The sequence below is a fragment of the Astyanax mexicanus genome, chromosome 12 (assembly GCF_023375975.1).
Source record: "Astyanax mexicanus isolate ESR-SI-001 chromosome 12, AstMex3_surface, whole genome shotgun sequence".
NCBI lineage: Eukaryota > Metazoa > Chordata > Actinopteri > Characiformes > Acestrorhamphidae > Astyanax > Astyanax mexicanus.
The window spans coordinates 45104441-45124169 of NC_064419.1; the positions used below are offsets into that span (position 1 = coordinate 45104441).

Here is a 19729-nt window from a genome sequence, read left to right on the forward strand (position 1 = left end):
TATTTAGTGCATGCATATAAACTGCAAACTAAAACAATTATACAATAAATACACCTAAAGCTTCACAGTAAATAATAGACTACTTTTAGGACAGGACATCTCTATTATCACAATATGGATTTTTAATATCATGATATTTCTGTGTCACGATATATTGTATACGATATAATATTGCCCACCCCTAGTGAGGGGTGTGCCATATCGTATTGTACACGATATCGTCAATTTTTTTTTATATTGTGAGCGTTAATATACCCTAAAATATCGTGCCATGTCACCAACCCCATTTCCCATTATATATTTTCTACTAGAGACAGATTATATCTGTCCAGTATCATTTATTCTAATTTAATCCTGGATATATGGAGATATTTGGAGTGCATTATTATTATAAGTATCATGACATTCTGGATCATTGACATCTGTTACTGTAAATCTGATAAAATTATTGCATTTTTTTTTTATATCTCAGTTAGGTCATATCAGGTCATATCATGTGTAATAATACAATAACATTTTTATTTGGTTGCAGTAGTGTATTTTTTAAATATTTTTTTTAATTCAGTGTTTTGTCATATTGCCAAAAATATCGTTATTGTGAAAATACCATGAAATATCTTATTGCCCACCCCTTTTGGCTAGAATTGTAAATTCTTTATTAGAATCATTGTATCCTTTGGACTCCTAGGACCTGACGTCCACATGTGTGGATGTCACATTTTGGGTTGTCTTGACCACAACACTAAATTTTGCTCTATAAAGACCTGGTGTCCTCATATGAGGCCTTTTTTTTTACTGTCACCTGACCCGAAGTATTTGAAGTTTATTGTTGGTGCACCTTGTAATACAATGCAATTTATAGTGCGAAAAGTGAACAATGTAAATAGATAAATGGTTATAAATACTATCTATGTCAATTTTTTCAGGCAATATTTTGCATCGGAGACAGTATGGCACACCCCTAGTAGCCCTGCCTAGTAGCCCTGCCTTCTTATGATACAGCAGCATGCAGTTTAATTACAGATTTCTGGGGACATAAAAATGTGGCACAGAGTGAAATAACTGTTGAAATAGTTGAACACTAGAGATAAAAGAAAAGAAAAATTAGATGGGTGCAACCAGCCAGCAGAGGCGCTAGACCTGTGGTAGCTTCAAGTTTCAGAGATGTCGCACAGTCCAGTCTTTAGTACAGTGGTTAGCCTGGTCTGTGCACTCGACAAGGAGTTGATTGAATACAGCAATCGGCAAAAACTTGAAGCGTCCTGTTCCTCAGTGATCCTCCATGTTTCCTGTTCCTCACGTTGATCACGTTGCGGTACGATCTGTGGACTCCAGCAGGAGAAGCGATTGGTCCACAGGAAGATAAAGCAGGGAGAGAGTGGACATGTGGAGAGCATCATTACAGCCCTGATGGACAGGCTGAGATAGAAGCTTTAACTGGTTTGAGGGCGATAAAAAGGCTCTGATAAATGGCTTTGGGTGGGATTTTTTCCCCCCCCCAGTATCCCCCAGTGCATAGCCTCCTCTCCCATATTGATGACCATAAGGCCACTTAGTGAGCATTAAGGCACTGACCAGCCGCCTGTCTTCTAGCAGAGTATAATCACTTTGAGCAGCGTGATTGTGTGTACTGCTCCAGTGTGACTCAAAACACTCATTTCAATCGATTGAAAAATTGAATCTGATTAATCACAACAATGGTCTGTGATTAACTCAAATGAATCGCACATGTTCTTCTTAAGACACAAGTTTGCAGTTTTATAGTGGATATTTCAATGCAAATAAAAGAATGAGTGTAAGAAATGTAAAATGCAGTGAAATTTATATACATTTTATTATAAACATCTGAATTATAATTTTATTTGTTGAGTATAAAAGAGCGTTTTCACATGGTTTGATTTCTATGGACTGGATCAGTTGATGAGTTTGGTTTTTTGGAGCATTTCTCCCTCTGTTTGGTTTGTTTTCACACAGGCATAAAAACACCTAAAAGCACGAACATGCTCACCAATAAACCACGCCAGCACATCATCTTCTCTGATTGGTCAGAGCTGTCTAGTGTGGGAGCAAAAAAGTAAATATATTGAGTTTTTATATATATATATTTATATATATATATATATATATATATATATATATATATATATATATATATATATATATATATATCTATATCTATATATATATATATATATATCATCATATTATCAATCAATCCATCAGTCAATCAATTAATCAACCTTTATTTTCACTCAGGAATACATTGAGGGTGACCCTCATTTACAGTGTTGCCAAGCATTTACAGTAAAAAGGGATTGAAAACATTTAATAACAAATTATAAATAATTAGGAATAAAATAGTGAAAAATATATATAATAATTGAATAATATAATATATATAAAAAAATCTTTATGTAAAATAGAAAATTCTAGGAGACAGTAAAAACAAATTGACCCATAAAAAGTAAAAAATGTATTAAGTATAAAAAAAAGAAAAATATAAAAGTAGAAGTAAAGTAAAATTATAAGAATGATAAATGATAGAATGAGTAATAATGAACTAAAAACATATGAATCAAAATATAAATCATTAGAATAAAAAACATTCAAAGAAATAGTAAATAAAATAAATTAAAAATTCAAATAATAAAAAGATAAACTAATAAAAGTACTAAAAGTTTAAAATAGTTCAGTGATCCCTGGTGCTGTTCTGTTCTGTAGCTAAAAGCAGATTTTCCCAGTTCACTAAAAACTCTTGGTACTCTTAATCGAGCATAGTTTTTTCTCTTATTAGTTTAATTGGGTTTTTTTATCTACATGTAGAACTTGTGTGAAAATCTGATTATGATTTGGGTTATATTTGTTCAGAAATATGGAAAATAAAGGCAAAACAAACTTAATATTGATAGTATTAAAAGTAAAGTAAAATGACCAGAGTTAATGATAAATTATAAAATGCGTAATAATGAACTAAGAATACATAAATCAAAATATAGAACATTAGAATAAAAAAATAAAATAAAAGATTTTCCCAGTTCACTAAAGACTCTTGCTACTCTTGATCAAGTGTAGAACTTGTGTGAAAATCTGATCATGTTTTAGATCATATTTATACAGAAATATAGAGAATTCTAAATGCTTCACAAACTTTCGAGCACTCCTGTAGCCTGTGAGAGATTTTTATAAGGCAGTTTTTTTGTGTGTATTATGTAAGCACATCGTGGTGTGTGTTTGTGCTGCTGATGGATGTTAAATCAGTAACTGTTAGTGTTGTAATCACTGTTTGGAGGCTGGTGCAGATCTGGTGAGCTGATTTCAACATACAGTAGGAGGGTGGGAAGAGATATGGTAACATCCAAGACAGTGTCATCATAAGGTTCCCTTGATTCATAAGCATTGCCACAGCTCAGAATTAAAATTACTGCGGCATTGTTTTTCAGTCTGGTTTGTCCGAGAACATGTAGGAACAGGATCCTGTAGGAGGAAGTGATTGTAGAGGATGGTCTTGTAATTGTTACAGTTTACAAGCCCCCACTGAGGCATGGGCTCCAGAAGACCTCTAGTTAGCAGCTCATCCTTTAACAGCAAGACCCGTGACCCCATAACAAAAACTAGAGGTGACCAGTTTCTTTATTATTGAGTCATTAAAACTGACTTTAACTAAGACAAGTTAGATCTGCTGTTCTTTAAATGTTGTTCTGGGTTCTTTTGTGACCTCATGGATGAGTTGTCCATGCCCTTTTGAAATATTTCGCTCTGCCGGACACTCTTGGCAAGGGTTATCAGGAGGGCTGGGCGATATGGAGAAAAATCATATCATGAAATAGTTTTCCATATCAGTCTATATCGATATGCATCACGGTATAAATAAAAAAAAAATCTTAAAGATTTCATTTTACTCATAAGTGACAGAATAAGGGAGTTATTGCCAAAATCAATAGCGGGCTCAGAGCCTTGTGGACAGACAGTAGGATGTTCACAACTTGCCAGGTGGGTACAAGGTGCTCAGACAGCTTTTAAATGAACTTTAAAAAGTCATTATACATCCACACAGGTCCTTTTATATATATAGTCATTATATTGGACTCATTTAATTTAATTTGACAGGTGATTTTGATTGTTTTAGTTTTAGTCTTTTGACTAAAGTGTATAATAGTTTTTGTTACATTTTAGTCTTTTGGTTATTTTTAGTTTTAGTCTAGTTTTAGTTAACAAAAACAAACTTTTTAGTCTAATGTTTCAGTCTAATACATTTTAGTCATATAAAAAGTATGTATTGTGTATGCTTTTCTATTGTAGATTTGTTATTTTGAGATTATTTACTGCTGATGTTTATCAAAATAATAGCCTTTAAAGTTTTGTTGCATATACATTATGCTAACATTAAAATATTTTAAAGCAATTTACCTGAAAAGGTGGTGGAACAAATAAAGACAAGTTTCTAATGTGCTACTTGGTTTTATTGCCCAGCACTAGTTACTAGTGTTCCAAGTTTTCTCCATTTGTGAAAAATAACTCTCACTCTGGTTTTCTGGAGTTCCATAGCCTTAGAAATGAATTTAAAATTAGTGTTTATTGTTGCTGTCCAATAAAAAAAAACAAGTATCTCCATTTTGGTCAATTTTTAGTTTACTACATAATTTGTAAACACAAACTGTCTTGTACACTGTGCCAACTGGGCTCCAAGTGGTCCAGCGTGCTAAGCGCTGCCACTATGATCAGGAGATCGCCGGTTCTAATCCTGTTTATGCAGCTTGCCATCAGCTGCCGGAGCTCTGAGAGAGCACAATTGGCCTTGCTCTGTCTGGGTGGGTACAGTAGATGGTGCTCTTTCCCCTCATCACTCATAGGGAGATGTTGATCAGCACAAGGCTGCGTCTGTGAGCTGATGTATCGGAACCAAGTCGCTGGGCTCTCTTCTGAGCGTTAGTGTATATTGGTGGTAAAAATTTGAGAGAAAATGGGGAAAAAATTAGAAATAAAATTATAAATATATACAGGTGCTGGTCAACGAATTAGAATAATTTGAAATAGTGCAATCATGAAATTCTTTGAATGCATTTTTTGTGCAGAAAGCAAATCAGGTGTTCACCGCACCTGTCCTACTCGTTAGACTAATCACAGAACTCGTTACCTGGAAAAAAATTTGCTCAGCTGAGCTTTCCAAAAGGCCCGTTTAGGCCATTTAACTGTGACACTGTTGTTTTATTGAATTAGAATAATGGAGAAACCGTTTCATTGAATTAGAATAAATGCTGGAATTTTTGTTTTCTGTGAAGAGTGTTGACTGTGCAGTATAAAGTCAGGGTTGAGTAGAATTTCTAAGTTGTAAAATCAATCATGGGTAAGCAGCACGACCTCTCAACCGGAATAGTGGCTCAAATTCAAGCCCTTCGCCAACAAGGCTTGACCCAAACTAAAATTGCTGAGCAGCTCGGCATCAGCCAGTCTTCCGTCTGCAAAGCTCTCAAGAAAAACTGCAGCAAGCGCACCAACTGTTCCGGCGTCCGAAAAACTTCTGCTCGCGACAACAAGCAGCTGAGAAAGATCGCAGTCAGCAACCGGTTCAAGTCCACTTCCGAGCTCACCGACTTGTGGAACAAGCAGACCGGCGCTGACATCTCCAGATCAACCACTTACCGTCATCTGCGCGAACTCGGCTTCAAATCTCGCGTTCCAGCAGTAAAACCGATGCTGAACAAGAAACAAATGGAGAAACGGCTGAAGTGGGCCAAAGAACACGGCGAGTGGACTGCTGAAGACTGGCAGAAAGTGGTCTTCAGTGACGAATCACGCTTCTGCATCTCCTTCGGTGACCAAGGTCCTCGTGTCTGGCGTCGTGGTGGCGAAACCTACAACCACGAGTGCGTGAAAAGATCCGTCAAGTTTCCCCAGAGCGTTATGGTCTGGGGATGCATGTCCGCTCGAGGTGTAGGGAAACTCTGCTTCCTCAAGAAGACTGTCAATGCTGCCGTATATCAAGATGTTCTGGAAACGTTCCTGATTCCGACTGTTGAGGAACAGTTCGGCGAAGAAGACTTCATATTTCAACAGGATCTTGCACCGGCTCATGCGGCAAAGTCGACCAAAGATTGGTTCACTAAAAAACAGCTTGAAGTTTTGGCATGGCCGGCCAACTCGCCTGACCTCAATGTCATTGAAAACCTTTGGGCCATCGTCAAGCGGAAAATTCGCGACAGAAAGCCTACTACGCTGGACCAACTGAAGCAGAACATCGCCACTGCCTGGGAAGCTGTGAGTGCGGAAACTTGCGACAAGCTGGTCAAATCGATGCCGCGGAGACTTCAGGCAGTCATACAAGCCAAGGGGGCAGCCACAAAATACTGAGAAAGTGATGATTGTAATTATAATAAAAATTATTCTAATTCAATGAAACGGTTTCTCCATTATTCTAATTCAATAAAACAACAGTGTCACAGTTAAATGGCCTAAATGGGCCTTTTGGAAAGCTCAGCTGAGCAAATTTTTTTCCAGGTAACGAGTTCTGTGATTAGTCTAACGAGTAGGACAGGTGCGGTGAACACCTGATTTGCTTTCTGCACAAAAAATGCATTCAAAGAATTTCATGATTGCACTATTTCAAATTATTCTAATTCGTTGACCAGCACCTGTATATAAATATATATATATATATATATATATATATATATATATATATATATATATATATATATATATATATATATATATATATATATAAATATATATAAATATAAAGATCTGAAACAAACTCCCATTGAAAATTAAGAAGGTTTAATCTCATGTAAAGTTGCTGTTTTGTAGATGCTTTTTTTTTTTATTGGACAGCAATGATATAGAAATAAATCTAATTCTATCACAAGATCTTCAAGTCCTGTCCTGGAGAGCCTCAGATAGTGATTTACACACTGTTAATCAGCTCTACATTCATACACTTAATTATCTTAAGCACTTAAACACTTAATCCCCACACTTATTGCTTAAGTACTTAATTACAAAGCTTAATACGTGTTTTTAAGCTTTTTTGTCTTAAAAATCTATCCATAAATTTGATTTATTAAACTGTGGTATCATTGCAGTTATAAACTTGAGGCCAATCTGTTTCATGAGATATTGCCTCTGCTGTTCTAATTATTAGCCCATTATAGAGATGCCTCCAGTGTATTATCCATGTATTATCTCTTAATTCTGTAGAATTCCTCTCTGACCAGTAATTACTGTAATGTGCTCAAGATTTACTCTGGTAATAAAGGCTTAAGTTTGCTCACACGATAGTGGTAAAACAGATAGATAGAGATTGATAGATAGATACTTACTTACTTTATTAATCACAGAGGGGAAATTCTAGACATCCAGCTGCAGGTATCTATAGTATACAGTTACAAAAGAAGGATAAGATATAACAATACACATAAAAATACAATAAAATAAAGTATAAAGTACTAAAGTACAGTCTTTAGTGAGTGTGTAATGGAGAATGTAGGTGTAGTGCATTTAAACAAAGTAGACCATGAACACTAGTTGATGTGCATAAAAGGAGGATAACTGCAAAACAGAAAATCAAATATAGTTCTATAATAATTTAAATTTAGCAGTGCAAATTTGTAGATATGTAAACAGTAGATAGTGAATAAACTATTGTTATTGTTAGTGCAAAATAGGGTAGAACTATAAAAGTAATGTAATAGGCAGCAGCAAGACTGAGAGTGTGTCCAGAGTTGCCAGAATAAAAAAAGACATTACAATATTTAGTTGTTGTCATATTTATATCTCAATATTTTAAATTTTTTTTTAGTAACAGTATTTATAGCAATATCACAATTTATTTTTTATTTCAAGAATATACTACTGCAGCAGAAACATTTTTAAACCATTTAGTAGACTGAAAAAATCAGTAACTTTCCAAGATTTTTTTTCCATGGTTTTGTTGTTTCTGATTGGTTAAAATCTAAACTTTTATTTTACCTGTACACAAAACCTTACTAATTAACCCAAAGAAGTTGCATTAAAGCCCTATCTGAACAGGATTACTTTCTCAGGGGGACGTCTGTGAAAAATATTTCACACTTCTACTCAGTGATAAAACTCTCTCAAAAACTGCATCCGGACTGCAATTGAAAAAACAGAAGTACCATTTATTTTTATTTTTTTTTGTAGGCTTTCTCGGTCACATGACATCGTGGCGTTCAGTAGCTCCTCCGTTTCCACTCGCTGTTGTGTTTTTTTTAACGTGGATCTCCGTGAAAACACGTGCCTAAAGTGTAATTACGGTGCGCGGCAGTGGACAAATAGATATTTTATTAAACACAAGGAGACAAAACTCAGAGATGTGTGTCCGGACGAGACTAAAATTACCGGAGGACCAAGAAAAAGAGTTCAGCGAAAAACAGTAGATAATTCAGCCTGTAATTTTGAGACCCAAAACATGAACATGGTCGTTCCGGACGGGAATAAAATCACAGAGGACTCTAAATAAAAGAAAATTAACACAGAATCCTTTAAGAAACTAATCCCATCCAGATGGGGCTTAAGGCAACTCCTGCTGGAAAATGAAAGTCCTGAAACGATGTATTGAACAGGAGTGTTTTCCATATTAGCAGGCCAGTGCTTTTATTATGTGAGCTAAAGTGTCTGAGTTAACTGGAATAGGACAGTTCTGTAAGAGAATACTGCAGCATTGTTTACACTGAGGATCTCACTGAGGAACTTTCTGAGGTATCTACTGTTCATTCATTACTGAGGGACAGGATCAGTCTTTCAGAGCGCTGCACTCATCTGGTCTATTGTCTGAGGCAGTGATTGTTGGGCTTCCTGTGGCTCGCTCTGTGTTCAGTCTGCTCATTCTGAAGGTATTTATGGGCAGATTGTTTTTGTTTCATGCTGAAGCTAAAAATACCCAGCTGCCCCTGGGTTGCGGAGCGTGCATTGTGATAGCGATTAGCACGTTGAGATACGGAGCCGCCGGGCAGGATGTTTTCTCGGGCCTCTGGTGTTCTTGCTCTTTCGTATTGAGGTTTTCTATTCGAATCTAAATCTTAATATAAATGATCCAATATCAGTTCATATAAAGCTAATAAAATCAAAATATACAAATAATATTCGCCTATTTTGGGCGAAACAATGATGTAGTAGTAATTAGGGGTGGGTGATATGTCTCTAAAATAATATCATGATATTTCAGGTTATTTTTGCGATAACGATATACTTGGCGATATAGGAAAACTAAAATAATTCATTAATTTCAGGAGTATAATATAAGAGTATAACAGAATAATCATAATGTGGCAAAAAAAAAAATAATATAGCATAAAATAATATAATGCAGCAAAAAATATGGCAGAATATTTAGTGCATGAATATAAACTGCAAACTAAAACAATTATACAATAAATACACCTAAAGCTTCACAGTAAATAATAGACTACTTTTAAGTCAGAACAGCCCTATTATCACGATATGGATTTTTAATATCATGATATTTCTGTGTCACGATATATTGTATACGATATAATATTGCCCACCCCTAGTAGTAATGATACTCATGGTCACCTTACATCCAAGAGATCCCGTGTACATACAGTACATAGATCAAACAGTAAATATTTAAAAGCAGAAAAAGCTAAAAAAAAAAATAGAAACTAAATAAAAATTTAATGAAACGAGTAAAGTAAAAACTAAACACTAATGTAACTTATTTTGCGTTAAGTAGTAAGGTTGTGTATTGGTAAACACCGGCCATTGCAATATGTCTGCATCATGTTACAGGCATTACGATTCAATGTACTGAAATGTGTTGCGGTATTGTGAGCAAAACTATATATTGAGATTTCTTAAATGAAAAATTTAAGAAGGGCGGGGGGGGATGGGGGGCGGGTGGGGCGGGGTGGAAGGGCTGTTGAGAAATGTGTGTCTCATGTTTGTGCTCGTCTGACAGCTCTAAGTGTAGATAATTGTGTGCATCTTTTTATTACAGATAAAATCTTTCCCATTTTTGTAACAATTAACTACTATAATCCATATTGTCTAAAACACCCAATAATTTCACTCATAATTTCATCTCAAACTTATTCGACAGACAGATACGGATAGATGTTACAATATACAGATAAAGATACAAAATAATACAAAGTATAAAGTAGGGGTGGGCAATATTATATCGTGTACAATATATCGTGACACAGAAATATCATGATATTAAAAATCCATATCGTGATAATAGGGATGGTTTGTCTTAAAAGTAGTCTATTACTTACTGTGAAGCTTTAGGTGTATTTATTGTATAATTGTTTTAGTTTGCAGTTTATATGCATGAAAATATTCAGCAAAATTTTTTGCTGCATTATATTATTTTATGCTTTATTATTTATTTTGCCACATTATGATTATTCTGTTATACTATTATACTATATTCCTGAAATGAATGAATTATTTTTCTGTTTTCCTATGTTGCCAAGTATATCGTTATCGCAAAAATGCTCTGAAATATCGTGATATTATTTTAGAGCCATATCGCTCACCCCTAGTATAAATATATATAAATAGTTTCCTTAGTTTCTCAATCTACTAGATCAGGGGTCGGTAATTAAGTTTGGCTGTGGGTAAGATATTTTCCAGGCCATTAAGTGGTTTTGTAAAATGAAGTGTAATGGGATGGAGTGCTACAAACTGGTAGCTCTCCAGTCCGGAGGGTTGTTGAACTTAATTGCAGAACAGTTGAATTTTTAAAGCAGGTAAACCCAAGAAGTAAGAAAAAATAAATAAATAAGTAAACACACTGCTCCTCTTGTAGGATCAAACCTGTGTCCTCAGGGTCGCGGCACAATACACTACCGCTGCCACTGTTAGTGAATTGGGACACAACCGGAAAAAAAAAGTCCTTATAAGGAGATAGGGAGCCCAAGAACGGGTGGAAAAATGAGAACAGGGGGGAAAACTAAAGTCACACAGAGTGCGACAGAGAGAGAGAGAGAGACAGGGGAGGAATGTAAACAAAAGCTCACCAGAGAAGCTTTTTATTTATTTTTTTATTTTTTTTTTCATTATCGTTCATTAAAGTTCAAACAATCTCACGGACCAAATATGTCATGCTTATTGATGACCCCTGTACTACTATACTATCTCAAAGAATTAGAATTTCATTGAAAAGTTACTTTATTTCAGTAATTCAGTTCAAAATGTCAAATCGAGTAAAAGTGTACTGAACCGAGCTGGACGCAGAAGCGTGTGCAGAGGTGCTGCTTCAGCTGCTCAGCACAGCAGCTGTGGTGAGGGGCTCTGTCCAGGGCAGCCTCAGGATCTGCCCCCCTGCTCAATGTTCTCATTCACCCAGACCCTGTGCCCTACTCACGCCCCTGACCCAGCTGTCCCCACACTCTCACACACACACTTACACAACACGTGTGGCAGGCAACACACTCGCTCAGCACACGTCCTGCCCCATGCAGGACAGCTGCAGCGGCGGTGGAGCGCTCTGAAGGCTTTGGGCAGCAGGAGCTCTGCAGCAGGAATGACTGCAGGGGTTAGATACACTTTCTGCACTCTCTGACTGTCTGAACTCTCTACACTGTCTACAATAAAGGTGACAAAACAGCTTCTTTACAGCAGCACTATTAGCTATGGTTGTCCAGACTCGGGTGGGTTCGGATGCAGCTAAAAAATGACATTTCAAGCAATATTTTGTTTGTCTGGATTCAGTTTCTGAATCAGTTTCTCTAATTTTACTATTTATAGGTTTATGTTTGAGTTAAATGATCATTGTTGTTTTATTCTATAAACTACAGACAACATTTCTCCCAAATTCCCCCCAAAAAATAGTTTTCAGACCTTAAATTTTACAAAAAAAAAATCAAGTTCATATTCATAAATCAATATTGGATGGAATAACCCTGGTTTCTAATCACAGTTTTCATGCGTCTTGGCATCATGTTCTCCTCCACCAGTCTTACACACTGCTTTTGGATAACTTTATGCTGCTTTACTCCTGGTGCAAAAAGTCAAGCAGTTCAGTTTGGTTTGAAGACTTGTGATAATCCATCTTCCTCTTGATTATATATTTCAGATTGTTTTTTTTTTATTTGGTAAAATCAAAGGAACTCATCATTTTCAATTGGTCTCTTATTTTTTTTTCCCAGAGCTGTGTATTTCAATATTGAAAAATACAGGATTAACACCAAATTTTGCAGGAAATCAGGAATCCGTGATTCAGCATGTAATGATTTTAACTTTACAGACTGTAGCCAGATGCTCCTGTTAGTAAGCGTACTGACACTCGCTGTTGGGGGCTGAGTGATGGACTCTTGAGAGGGGTATCTTGTTAGCTAGTGTTCTTATTTTCACTATTCTGGGCTGAGTTATGCACTGTTTAGAGGGGTATCTGGTTAGTTAGTGTACTGATACTTACTGTACTGGCCTGAGTGATAGACTTTTGAGAGGGGTATCTGGTTGGTTAGTGTTTTGATACTTACTGTTCTGGGCTAAATTATGCACTGTTTAGAGGGGTAGCTGATTAGTTTACTGGTACGTTCTCTACTGAGCTAAATTATGCACTTTCAAGAGGGATATCTAGTTAGTGATATGATACTCACTGTACTGGGCTGACTGATAGACTCTCAATACTGTGTGTCACAGTATTAAAACCTATTAGCCCTGTTAGTGTCTTCACTGCCTTTTTCTGCTATGAAGGGAACACCCTGTAATACCCAAAGACTGGTCATTTTCCACTTTGGTTCCTCAAGAGGTTTCCGTTTGTAAACGGTGTGTTTTTTAAGTGTTGAATGATGTGAATAATTGAACATCCTGTTCTAGTAAAACTTCAGCTCCTGTTCTGAGAAGCGGGCGATGGATAGAGTGATGGAGTGGGAAGGATGTGGCTAGTTATTAATGTGGCTAGTTAATAATGTGAAAGCTGGAGTGTGAGCAATGTGTGCCCACTCTTTTTTCCGTCTCTCTCTCTCTCTCTCTCTCTCTCTCTCTCTCTCTCTCTCTCTCTCTCTTTCTCTCTGCTTATAAGAGGAAATGTGGTTGGCATCACACATGGAGCAGAAATGGAGAAATGGAGACATCTGCTTGGAGAAAAAGAGAGAGAGAGTCCACCCCCACTACCACAACCCCCCAACACACACACACACTCATACACACACTTTCCCCTAGAGAGACCACCACATGAGCTTGAGTCTGCCCATATATCTCACACACGCACACACTCTCTAGTTGCAGCACATGCGTGGAGTTCTGACCCGGGTTAGCTACCATGTAGATGTTTGAGCGTTTCCAGGGCCTGGACGGGAAATTCTGAGTTCTGACCCACATCAAAGTCCAGCACTGGAGGCTCTGAGTCCTGAAAGAGCCTCGGCGGCACAGGAGGGGGCCAGGTTCCTTGTTCTGTTCTTCTCAGACGGTTCTCAGAGGGTTCTGAGAGGGTTCTGCTGGGTTAGTCTTCTGGATTAACCACCACAGCCTGCTAGGTTCAGCCTAGGCGTCAGCATTGTACTGGATTTATCTTTGGGCGTCTTCTGCCAGGGCCATGTACTGGGAGCTGTGGCTGAGTCAGGTGGCCCGGAATGAAATGCTCCGCGTGCTTCTCCAGAACAAAGGTAGGGGTGTGCACTCGCTCGCTGGCTCGCTGGCGTGGCTGGCGTGGTCTCTGCTGTGCCACGCAGATCCTCAGCAGCATGTTCCTGCAGGTTCTGACTGTGCCAGTAAGACGTTATGATAATATAAGTTGACAGTCTTCCAGCTTTCCACAGAAAGATTTGTGTGTGTGTGTGTGTGTGTGTGTGTGTGTGTGTGTGTGTGTTGGTTTGCTGGTGACGCTGGTTTCGTAACAGTTTAATTAGCAGTGTGCGTGTTGATGACACTTACTGTAAGAGTTTTTTTTATTCTATACCAAGTCATTGATTTGAATGGTATACTGAGTTACTGGAAGCCTGAGAATCTTTTTTTTGGGATATCTAATGGTAATGGTAGCATTGTGGCCCCACTTATTCACCATTTCCGTTTCAAAATGTTGGAAATCTATCCTTACTGTAAATAAACTAAAGCGCTTTACTCACCTAAATAAATGGTTTTTATGAGAGAAATCTGTGTAGATTAACATCTAGCACTCATTTTTTTAAAGAATTACTACCTTACTTTCTGCTTAAAATACTTTATATTAACTCCAATTCCAATTTTCTCAAACAATCGACAGTGCGCCTTATAATCCAGTGCGCCTTATGTATGAATTCTAGAGGTGTGCCAAAAAATTGATTCAAATAAGAATCTTTATTCTCATTTACTACGATTCAGAATCAATTTAAAATGTCCCAAAATCGATTCTAAGTCATGCTGAAGTTTGTTTTGAAACTTTTCTGCGCATGCGTGTGTCCCAGAGCCTGCTGCTTGGTGAAGTCTCGTGTAATTACAAAATTATAATATTGCCGTTATGCAATGGTTGAAAAAATACATTTAAGCATTGATTAATGTTCAAAACCTATTAAATGTAAAAACACTTTATTGTCTGTATTTGTCATTCTGTCTTGCAAAGCAGACTGTAGTAGATCATGCAGAGTCTATAGACTGAACCAGAATTTTCTATAAATCAAATCGTTTTGAATCAGAATCGAAAATCGTTTTGAATCGAAAATTGATTTTGAATCAAATCGTGGCCCCCAAAATCGGAATCAAATGGAATCGTGAGATAGTAAAAGATTCCCACCCCTAATGAATTCTACCAGTCAGGTATTTGACTTTTTCAGTGAAGTTTCTCCAGCACTAAGGCTGGGTGCAGCAGCATTAGCATTAGCCGCTAACCACAGCACTAGCTCTTTCACCGTTCAGAGGTGAGTATATCAGACTGTAGTCTGCGTGTTTACTGTGTTAAAACAAGCTACACAGGACAAACCGCTAGCTGATAGCCCCCTGGGTTATCGGAGCACTCAGTGTTCCTCAGTCTAGCAATATTGGGCTAGAGCTGTGGTTAGCAGCTAATGCTAATGCTGCTGCACCCAGCCTTAGTGCTGGAGAAACTTCAATAAAAACTTGTCCTTAGACAATTTTTTGCCAATCTAAGCTTCTTGTAAATAAACGTAAACCCTTTACTCACTCAAATAAACAGTTTTCAGGAGAGAAATCTGTGTAGATTAACATCCAGTGCTCGTTTAACTTTGAAAGAAAATGTTTTTTAAAGAATTACAGTTTTGTTTAGGGAGACATGGCAACACACTTGTTCACTAAGGTTTTTTTTTTGTACCAAACGAATCACTCAGACCCCATTCAGAGATGGTCAAACACAAATATGGTCCACATTTAACACCAGTGTAAATGGAATGTGTGTTCTTTGCTAAATTTCTATAGAGATATCTGTCGAAAAAATTACTTTTAAAATGAATAATATTGTTAATCAAACTGAAATTGTCCAAACTGTGAAAACAATATGAAATGCATGTAAAAATAAGAAGAGATGAAATCTTAAGTTTAAAAAATATGACTAATAGAGAAAAGATTATATTAAGTTATGAGACATAAGAAAAGAATATTAAATAATAGAGATAAATAATAATAAGAGCGAGTGATACAAGTATAGACCTCTTATAGACTTTCTCGCTTTCACACTTTCTCTACAGAAGCTAGGGTGATGGTTATTGGAGGCAGCTGCCTCCACAAACATTTCCCCTGTGTGTGTGTGTGTGTATCAGCATGTGTGTGTGTATGTAATGTGTGTAATGTGTGTGTGTGGCTGGCAGACAGCTGTGAAGGAAGACCAGTAGACATAGGCATGTTGGGGCAGTGGAGGGGGGCGTGGCCACTCCCCCACATTATTTTTCCAGCCATGTGCCCTTGGCCCCGCCCCTTGGTCCCGCCCCTTGACTCCATATATACCAGTCTGAGGTGCAGCTCCCTCATACAGAAACTGTGCCCGTCCACTCCGGCTCTCTGCTGCTCTCGGGGGGTGGTGGGGTTTAGAGTTATAGCTGTGTTGGGTCTCTGTGTGAGGAGAGGACTGAGACTATGCCCCTGCGGACGCTGCTGTCCAGCAGCAGCTTCGAAGAGGATAGGAGTCGGCTGAGTGGCCCTCGGGGGCCCGGATTTCGGGACGTGGCTCGCTGTTATCTTCCAGGTGATCTTATCTTCAGTGATCTTCAGCGGCGGAGCAAATCTGCTGAAACTCAAGGAATATCTCTGCTGAATATCTCTGGGAGGTTTGAGGAGAAAAGTTTCGAGTGGATAAATAGTAAATTCAAGGGAATTTTATGAAGCTTCTTTGTAGTTCGGTTTGGTTGTTGGATTGTGGGGTCAGGTTTGGGTACTGATGAGGGCCAGTTCCATCAAGTTTCAATGTGTATATAGATATATTGGCATCAGTAGGTTGTATGTTGTTTGGTGATGCATGCTGCAAGTGAGGGAGTTTTATGTGGACGAGGGTTGAAATATGAAATTGAAATGTATGTGACTCTTTTTTTGCTGATTATTTTTGTTGGCTTTGTCTTACCCTTTGTGGATACAGCAAACTAGGGATGGCCAATTTTGTCCCTAAAATAATTTTAATGATTTTTGGGTAACTAAATCTATTATTGACTCTAATATTTATTATCTGAGCTTAATATTTCAACAAATTAAATGTAAAAGTTCTCATTAGTGTAAATATAACGGATTTAAACATTCAGTTTAAAATAAATTCCTAAGACTCTGATTTTAATCAAAAATATCTATCTAAAGTGTAGTTTAGTGCACACAAATAAACTGCAAACATTACCAACTAAAAATACAATTTAAGCATGATGGTACATAACATAACAAATAAAATTATTTTATTATATTTATAATTATAATTTTGTTATTACAACTAAAAAAACTGTTAAAACTTTATAATAAGGTGCATTAATTAATTGTGCGCTACAGTAATAAAATTTCCTTATAATTGGCTTTATTACAGATGCCTTTACTTGACATGTAAATGCACTGAATGTTTGGCAAATATTTCAAGACATTCAACAATAAAAAAAACTAGAATAGACCAAAAAATATGATGTAAAATGTAAGAAAATACCTTTTCCAATATTCTGTATTTGGTACTTTTGTATTGTTTAGCGTTTTTAATGTTCCTTTTTTATTGATTTCAGCCAAAAACAAAACATATATATAGCTTAGCTTGATTTATAGCCAAAGGGCTGCTGTCAAAAAGATTGATTAATATTATTAATATTCTAATGTAGTTAATCTTAGTTATTGATTAGTTAATTAGTCAATTAATTAAAATAGTTATTATAAGTTGTTTGTTATGCTAATATAGCTTTAATATTATTTTATTATTTAAAATGAAATTATAATTTATCACAGTTATTTCAGTGAAAATATATTGTTCAGGCATGGTTTTCTATGATCACAGGTGTACCTGAAGTGTTTGTTCTGTATCTCTGCGTTGCCTTGTTTCTTCACTCTGGTTCTACATGCTGTGACTCGCGTTCTCCACCCTCTGTCTCTCTCACTCTTTCCTCCCGCTTATCCTTCACTCCCTCATTCATCTCTTCACCTCCAGCCTGTGACTCAGCCTCCTCTCAGCCCTTCCCCTGGATCTGTTCTGACGTCCTTCCCGCCGCTCCCCCTCTGTCCTCACCTCTCTCCACTCCTCTTCTATTAAACTCTCAGTCTTTTTAATCACTGTTCTGACCTGTGCTGTTCTCTGTGTCTCTGTTCCGGAACAGAAGCTCTGCACAGGCCGTTTGGGCTGGACTCGGCTGCGCTGACGGAGGCGGTGCGCTGGAGCTCCAAGGAGAACCTGCTGGGCGCCGCCGAGAGCGACCCCAACCTCTTCGTCGCACTTTACGACTTTGTCGCCAGCGGTGACAACACGCTAAGCATTACGAAAGGTATGAAGATACGAGAAGATGCATCTTTTCTTTTTTGTTTGATCTTTTTCTTTGATCTATATGAGGAAAATAAGGGGAGTTCATCGGTATAGAGATGGAACATGGAGTCAGAATCTTGTTTCCAGTCAAGTATGCATAAAAAAAAACTCTTATTTTCTTCCCTATTTTTTCTTCCTTTTTCGTCTTTTTTTTTAATTTTTTTTTTTTATTATATTTATAGATAACTATTCACTAAGGATGGGCGATATGGCTCTAAAATAATATCACAATATTTCATGGTATTCTCAAGATAAAGATACTCTTGAAAATATGACAAAACACTAAATAAAAAATATATATATATTTCAAGAATACACTATTGCAACATAATGAAAATTAAATTTAATTATTGCATACAATACAATATGCTATTGAGATGTTAAAAATACAAGAATTTTATCAGATCTGTAACAGAAGTCAATGATCCAGAAGGTCATGATACTAATAATACTAATAATACACTCCAAATATTTCCATATATCCAGGATTAAAGTAAAATAAATGATACTGGACAGATAGAAATCGTCTTTAGTAGAAAATATATAATGGGAAATGAGAACCGTGTGAATTTTACTTTTGCTATGAACAGCAAAAAAAAAAAAGTAGGACCCTGATGTGATAGATATATATATATATCTATATCCACTATAATCAGTGAACTGCTATATATTAGGACTTTATGAATTATATGTTTCTATTATTTTTAAATAGTAAATGAATACATAAGGAATCATATAGTAACTTAAGAAAAGTGTTAAACAATCCAAAATACTCTGTGAAGCATAATGAACTTATCCTGTGCAACAGAGGAAACTCTTGCTCTTCCTTTCCTGGGTGCCAGTTTCATCATCTTTCCTAACTTTTTTGATGGTCTTTGCTGTGACTGCACTTGAGGATACTTTCAAAGTTCTTAAAATTTTCCTAATTGACTGACCTTCAGTTTTTAAATTTGTGCATAAAGTGAAATCCTCCTAGATGTAGACTGTATATCTAATAGTTATAATTTCACTAATTTCTCATGATTTAAAGTAATATTGTTTAAATTAATAACGTATTTCAAACTTTTCTAATTAAGTAACTTGTGAGTACTTTGCTTAATTCATGACATTTCGTTTTTTTCAACCAATAAAACAAGCGTAAAACAAGCTTAAAAAAAGTAAGTTTGTAGAATAAGACATTTTCTGTAAATTAAACTACGTCTTCACTCTCCTTCATGATGCTGAGAAAACTACTCCAGGTGACTCTACCTCATGAAGACACTGAGATTAAAATACAAATATAATACAATCAGGGAGGATGCGTCTAACTTTAGTCTTTTCAGGTTCCCTCCTTGTTCTTTCCAGTGGCAGCATCTTTAATTGCTGGTACCACCCCTGCCTGAAGCCTGTGCTGCACCTCTTTAACTTCAATAAACCAAACACCTACAACCAAGCAACACCAACACCACCACCTCACGCCTCACTCCTCACTCCCTCTGCTGTAAATGAAGCTGATGCCGGTGGTGTGAGTGTGAGTCAGAGGCCGGGGGACACTCCTCCTCACTGCATGTGTGAAACCAGCACACGTTACAGTGAGCGTGTAATCCTGCCAGCTGCTCTCGTAGCAGGTGGATAAACACAGACGCGTCTGATCAGAGAGGATCTGGCCACCACCGTCACACTGCCCACTAACGGCCGAGCGCCACGGTGCTGCCCGTCTGCTCTCCGCTGAACAGAGAGAGAGAAACGGAGAGGTGGAGGAGCAGCAGTCTGATGGAGGAGGCGGGTGTTTCTGAAGGCCCTGCTGGCGCCTCATGGATGAGTTGGCATTCGGAGATGGAGATGAGCTCTGTATGGAGAGCCGCT

The 19729-nt window shown here is 37.2% G+C and overlaps 2 protein-coding genes across 6 annotated transcripts in view; one reads left to right on the plus strand and one right to left on the minus strand.

Moving 5' to 3' along the window:
* Positions 1-19729, minus strand: part of bcar3 (BCAR3 adaptor protein, NSP family member) — a 476193-nt gene that overhangs the window by 149003 nt on the left and 307461 nt on the right. The gene's annotated exons all lie outside the window — the stretch shown is intronic.
* Positions 1-19729, plus strand: part of abl2 (c-abl oncogene 2, non-receptor tyrosine kinase) — a 71302-nt gene that overhangs the window by 26228 nt on the left and 25345 nt on the right. For 3 of the 4 annotated variants that reach the window (XR_007441433.1, XM_022671036.2, XM_049486023.1), the window contains exon 2: positions 17682-17846. Coding sequence is in view for 3 of the 4 variants with exons in the window: in XM_022671036.2 (XP_022526757.2) it covers positions 17682-17846 (165 nt within the window). In the remaining variant the exon portion in view is untranslated. Of the gene's footprint in view, positions 1-15863; positions 16097-17681; positions 17847-19729 lie in introns of those variants that run through there. The other variant, XM_022671037.2, reaches the window with a different exon arrangement.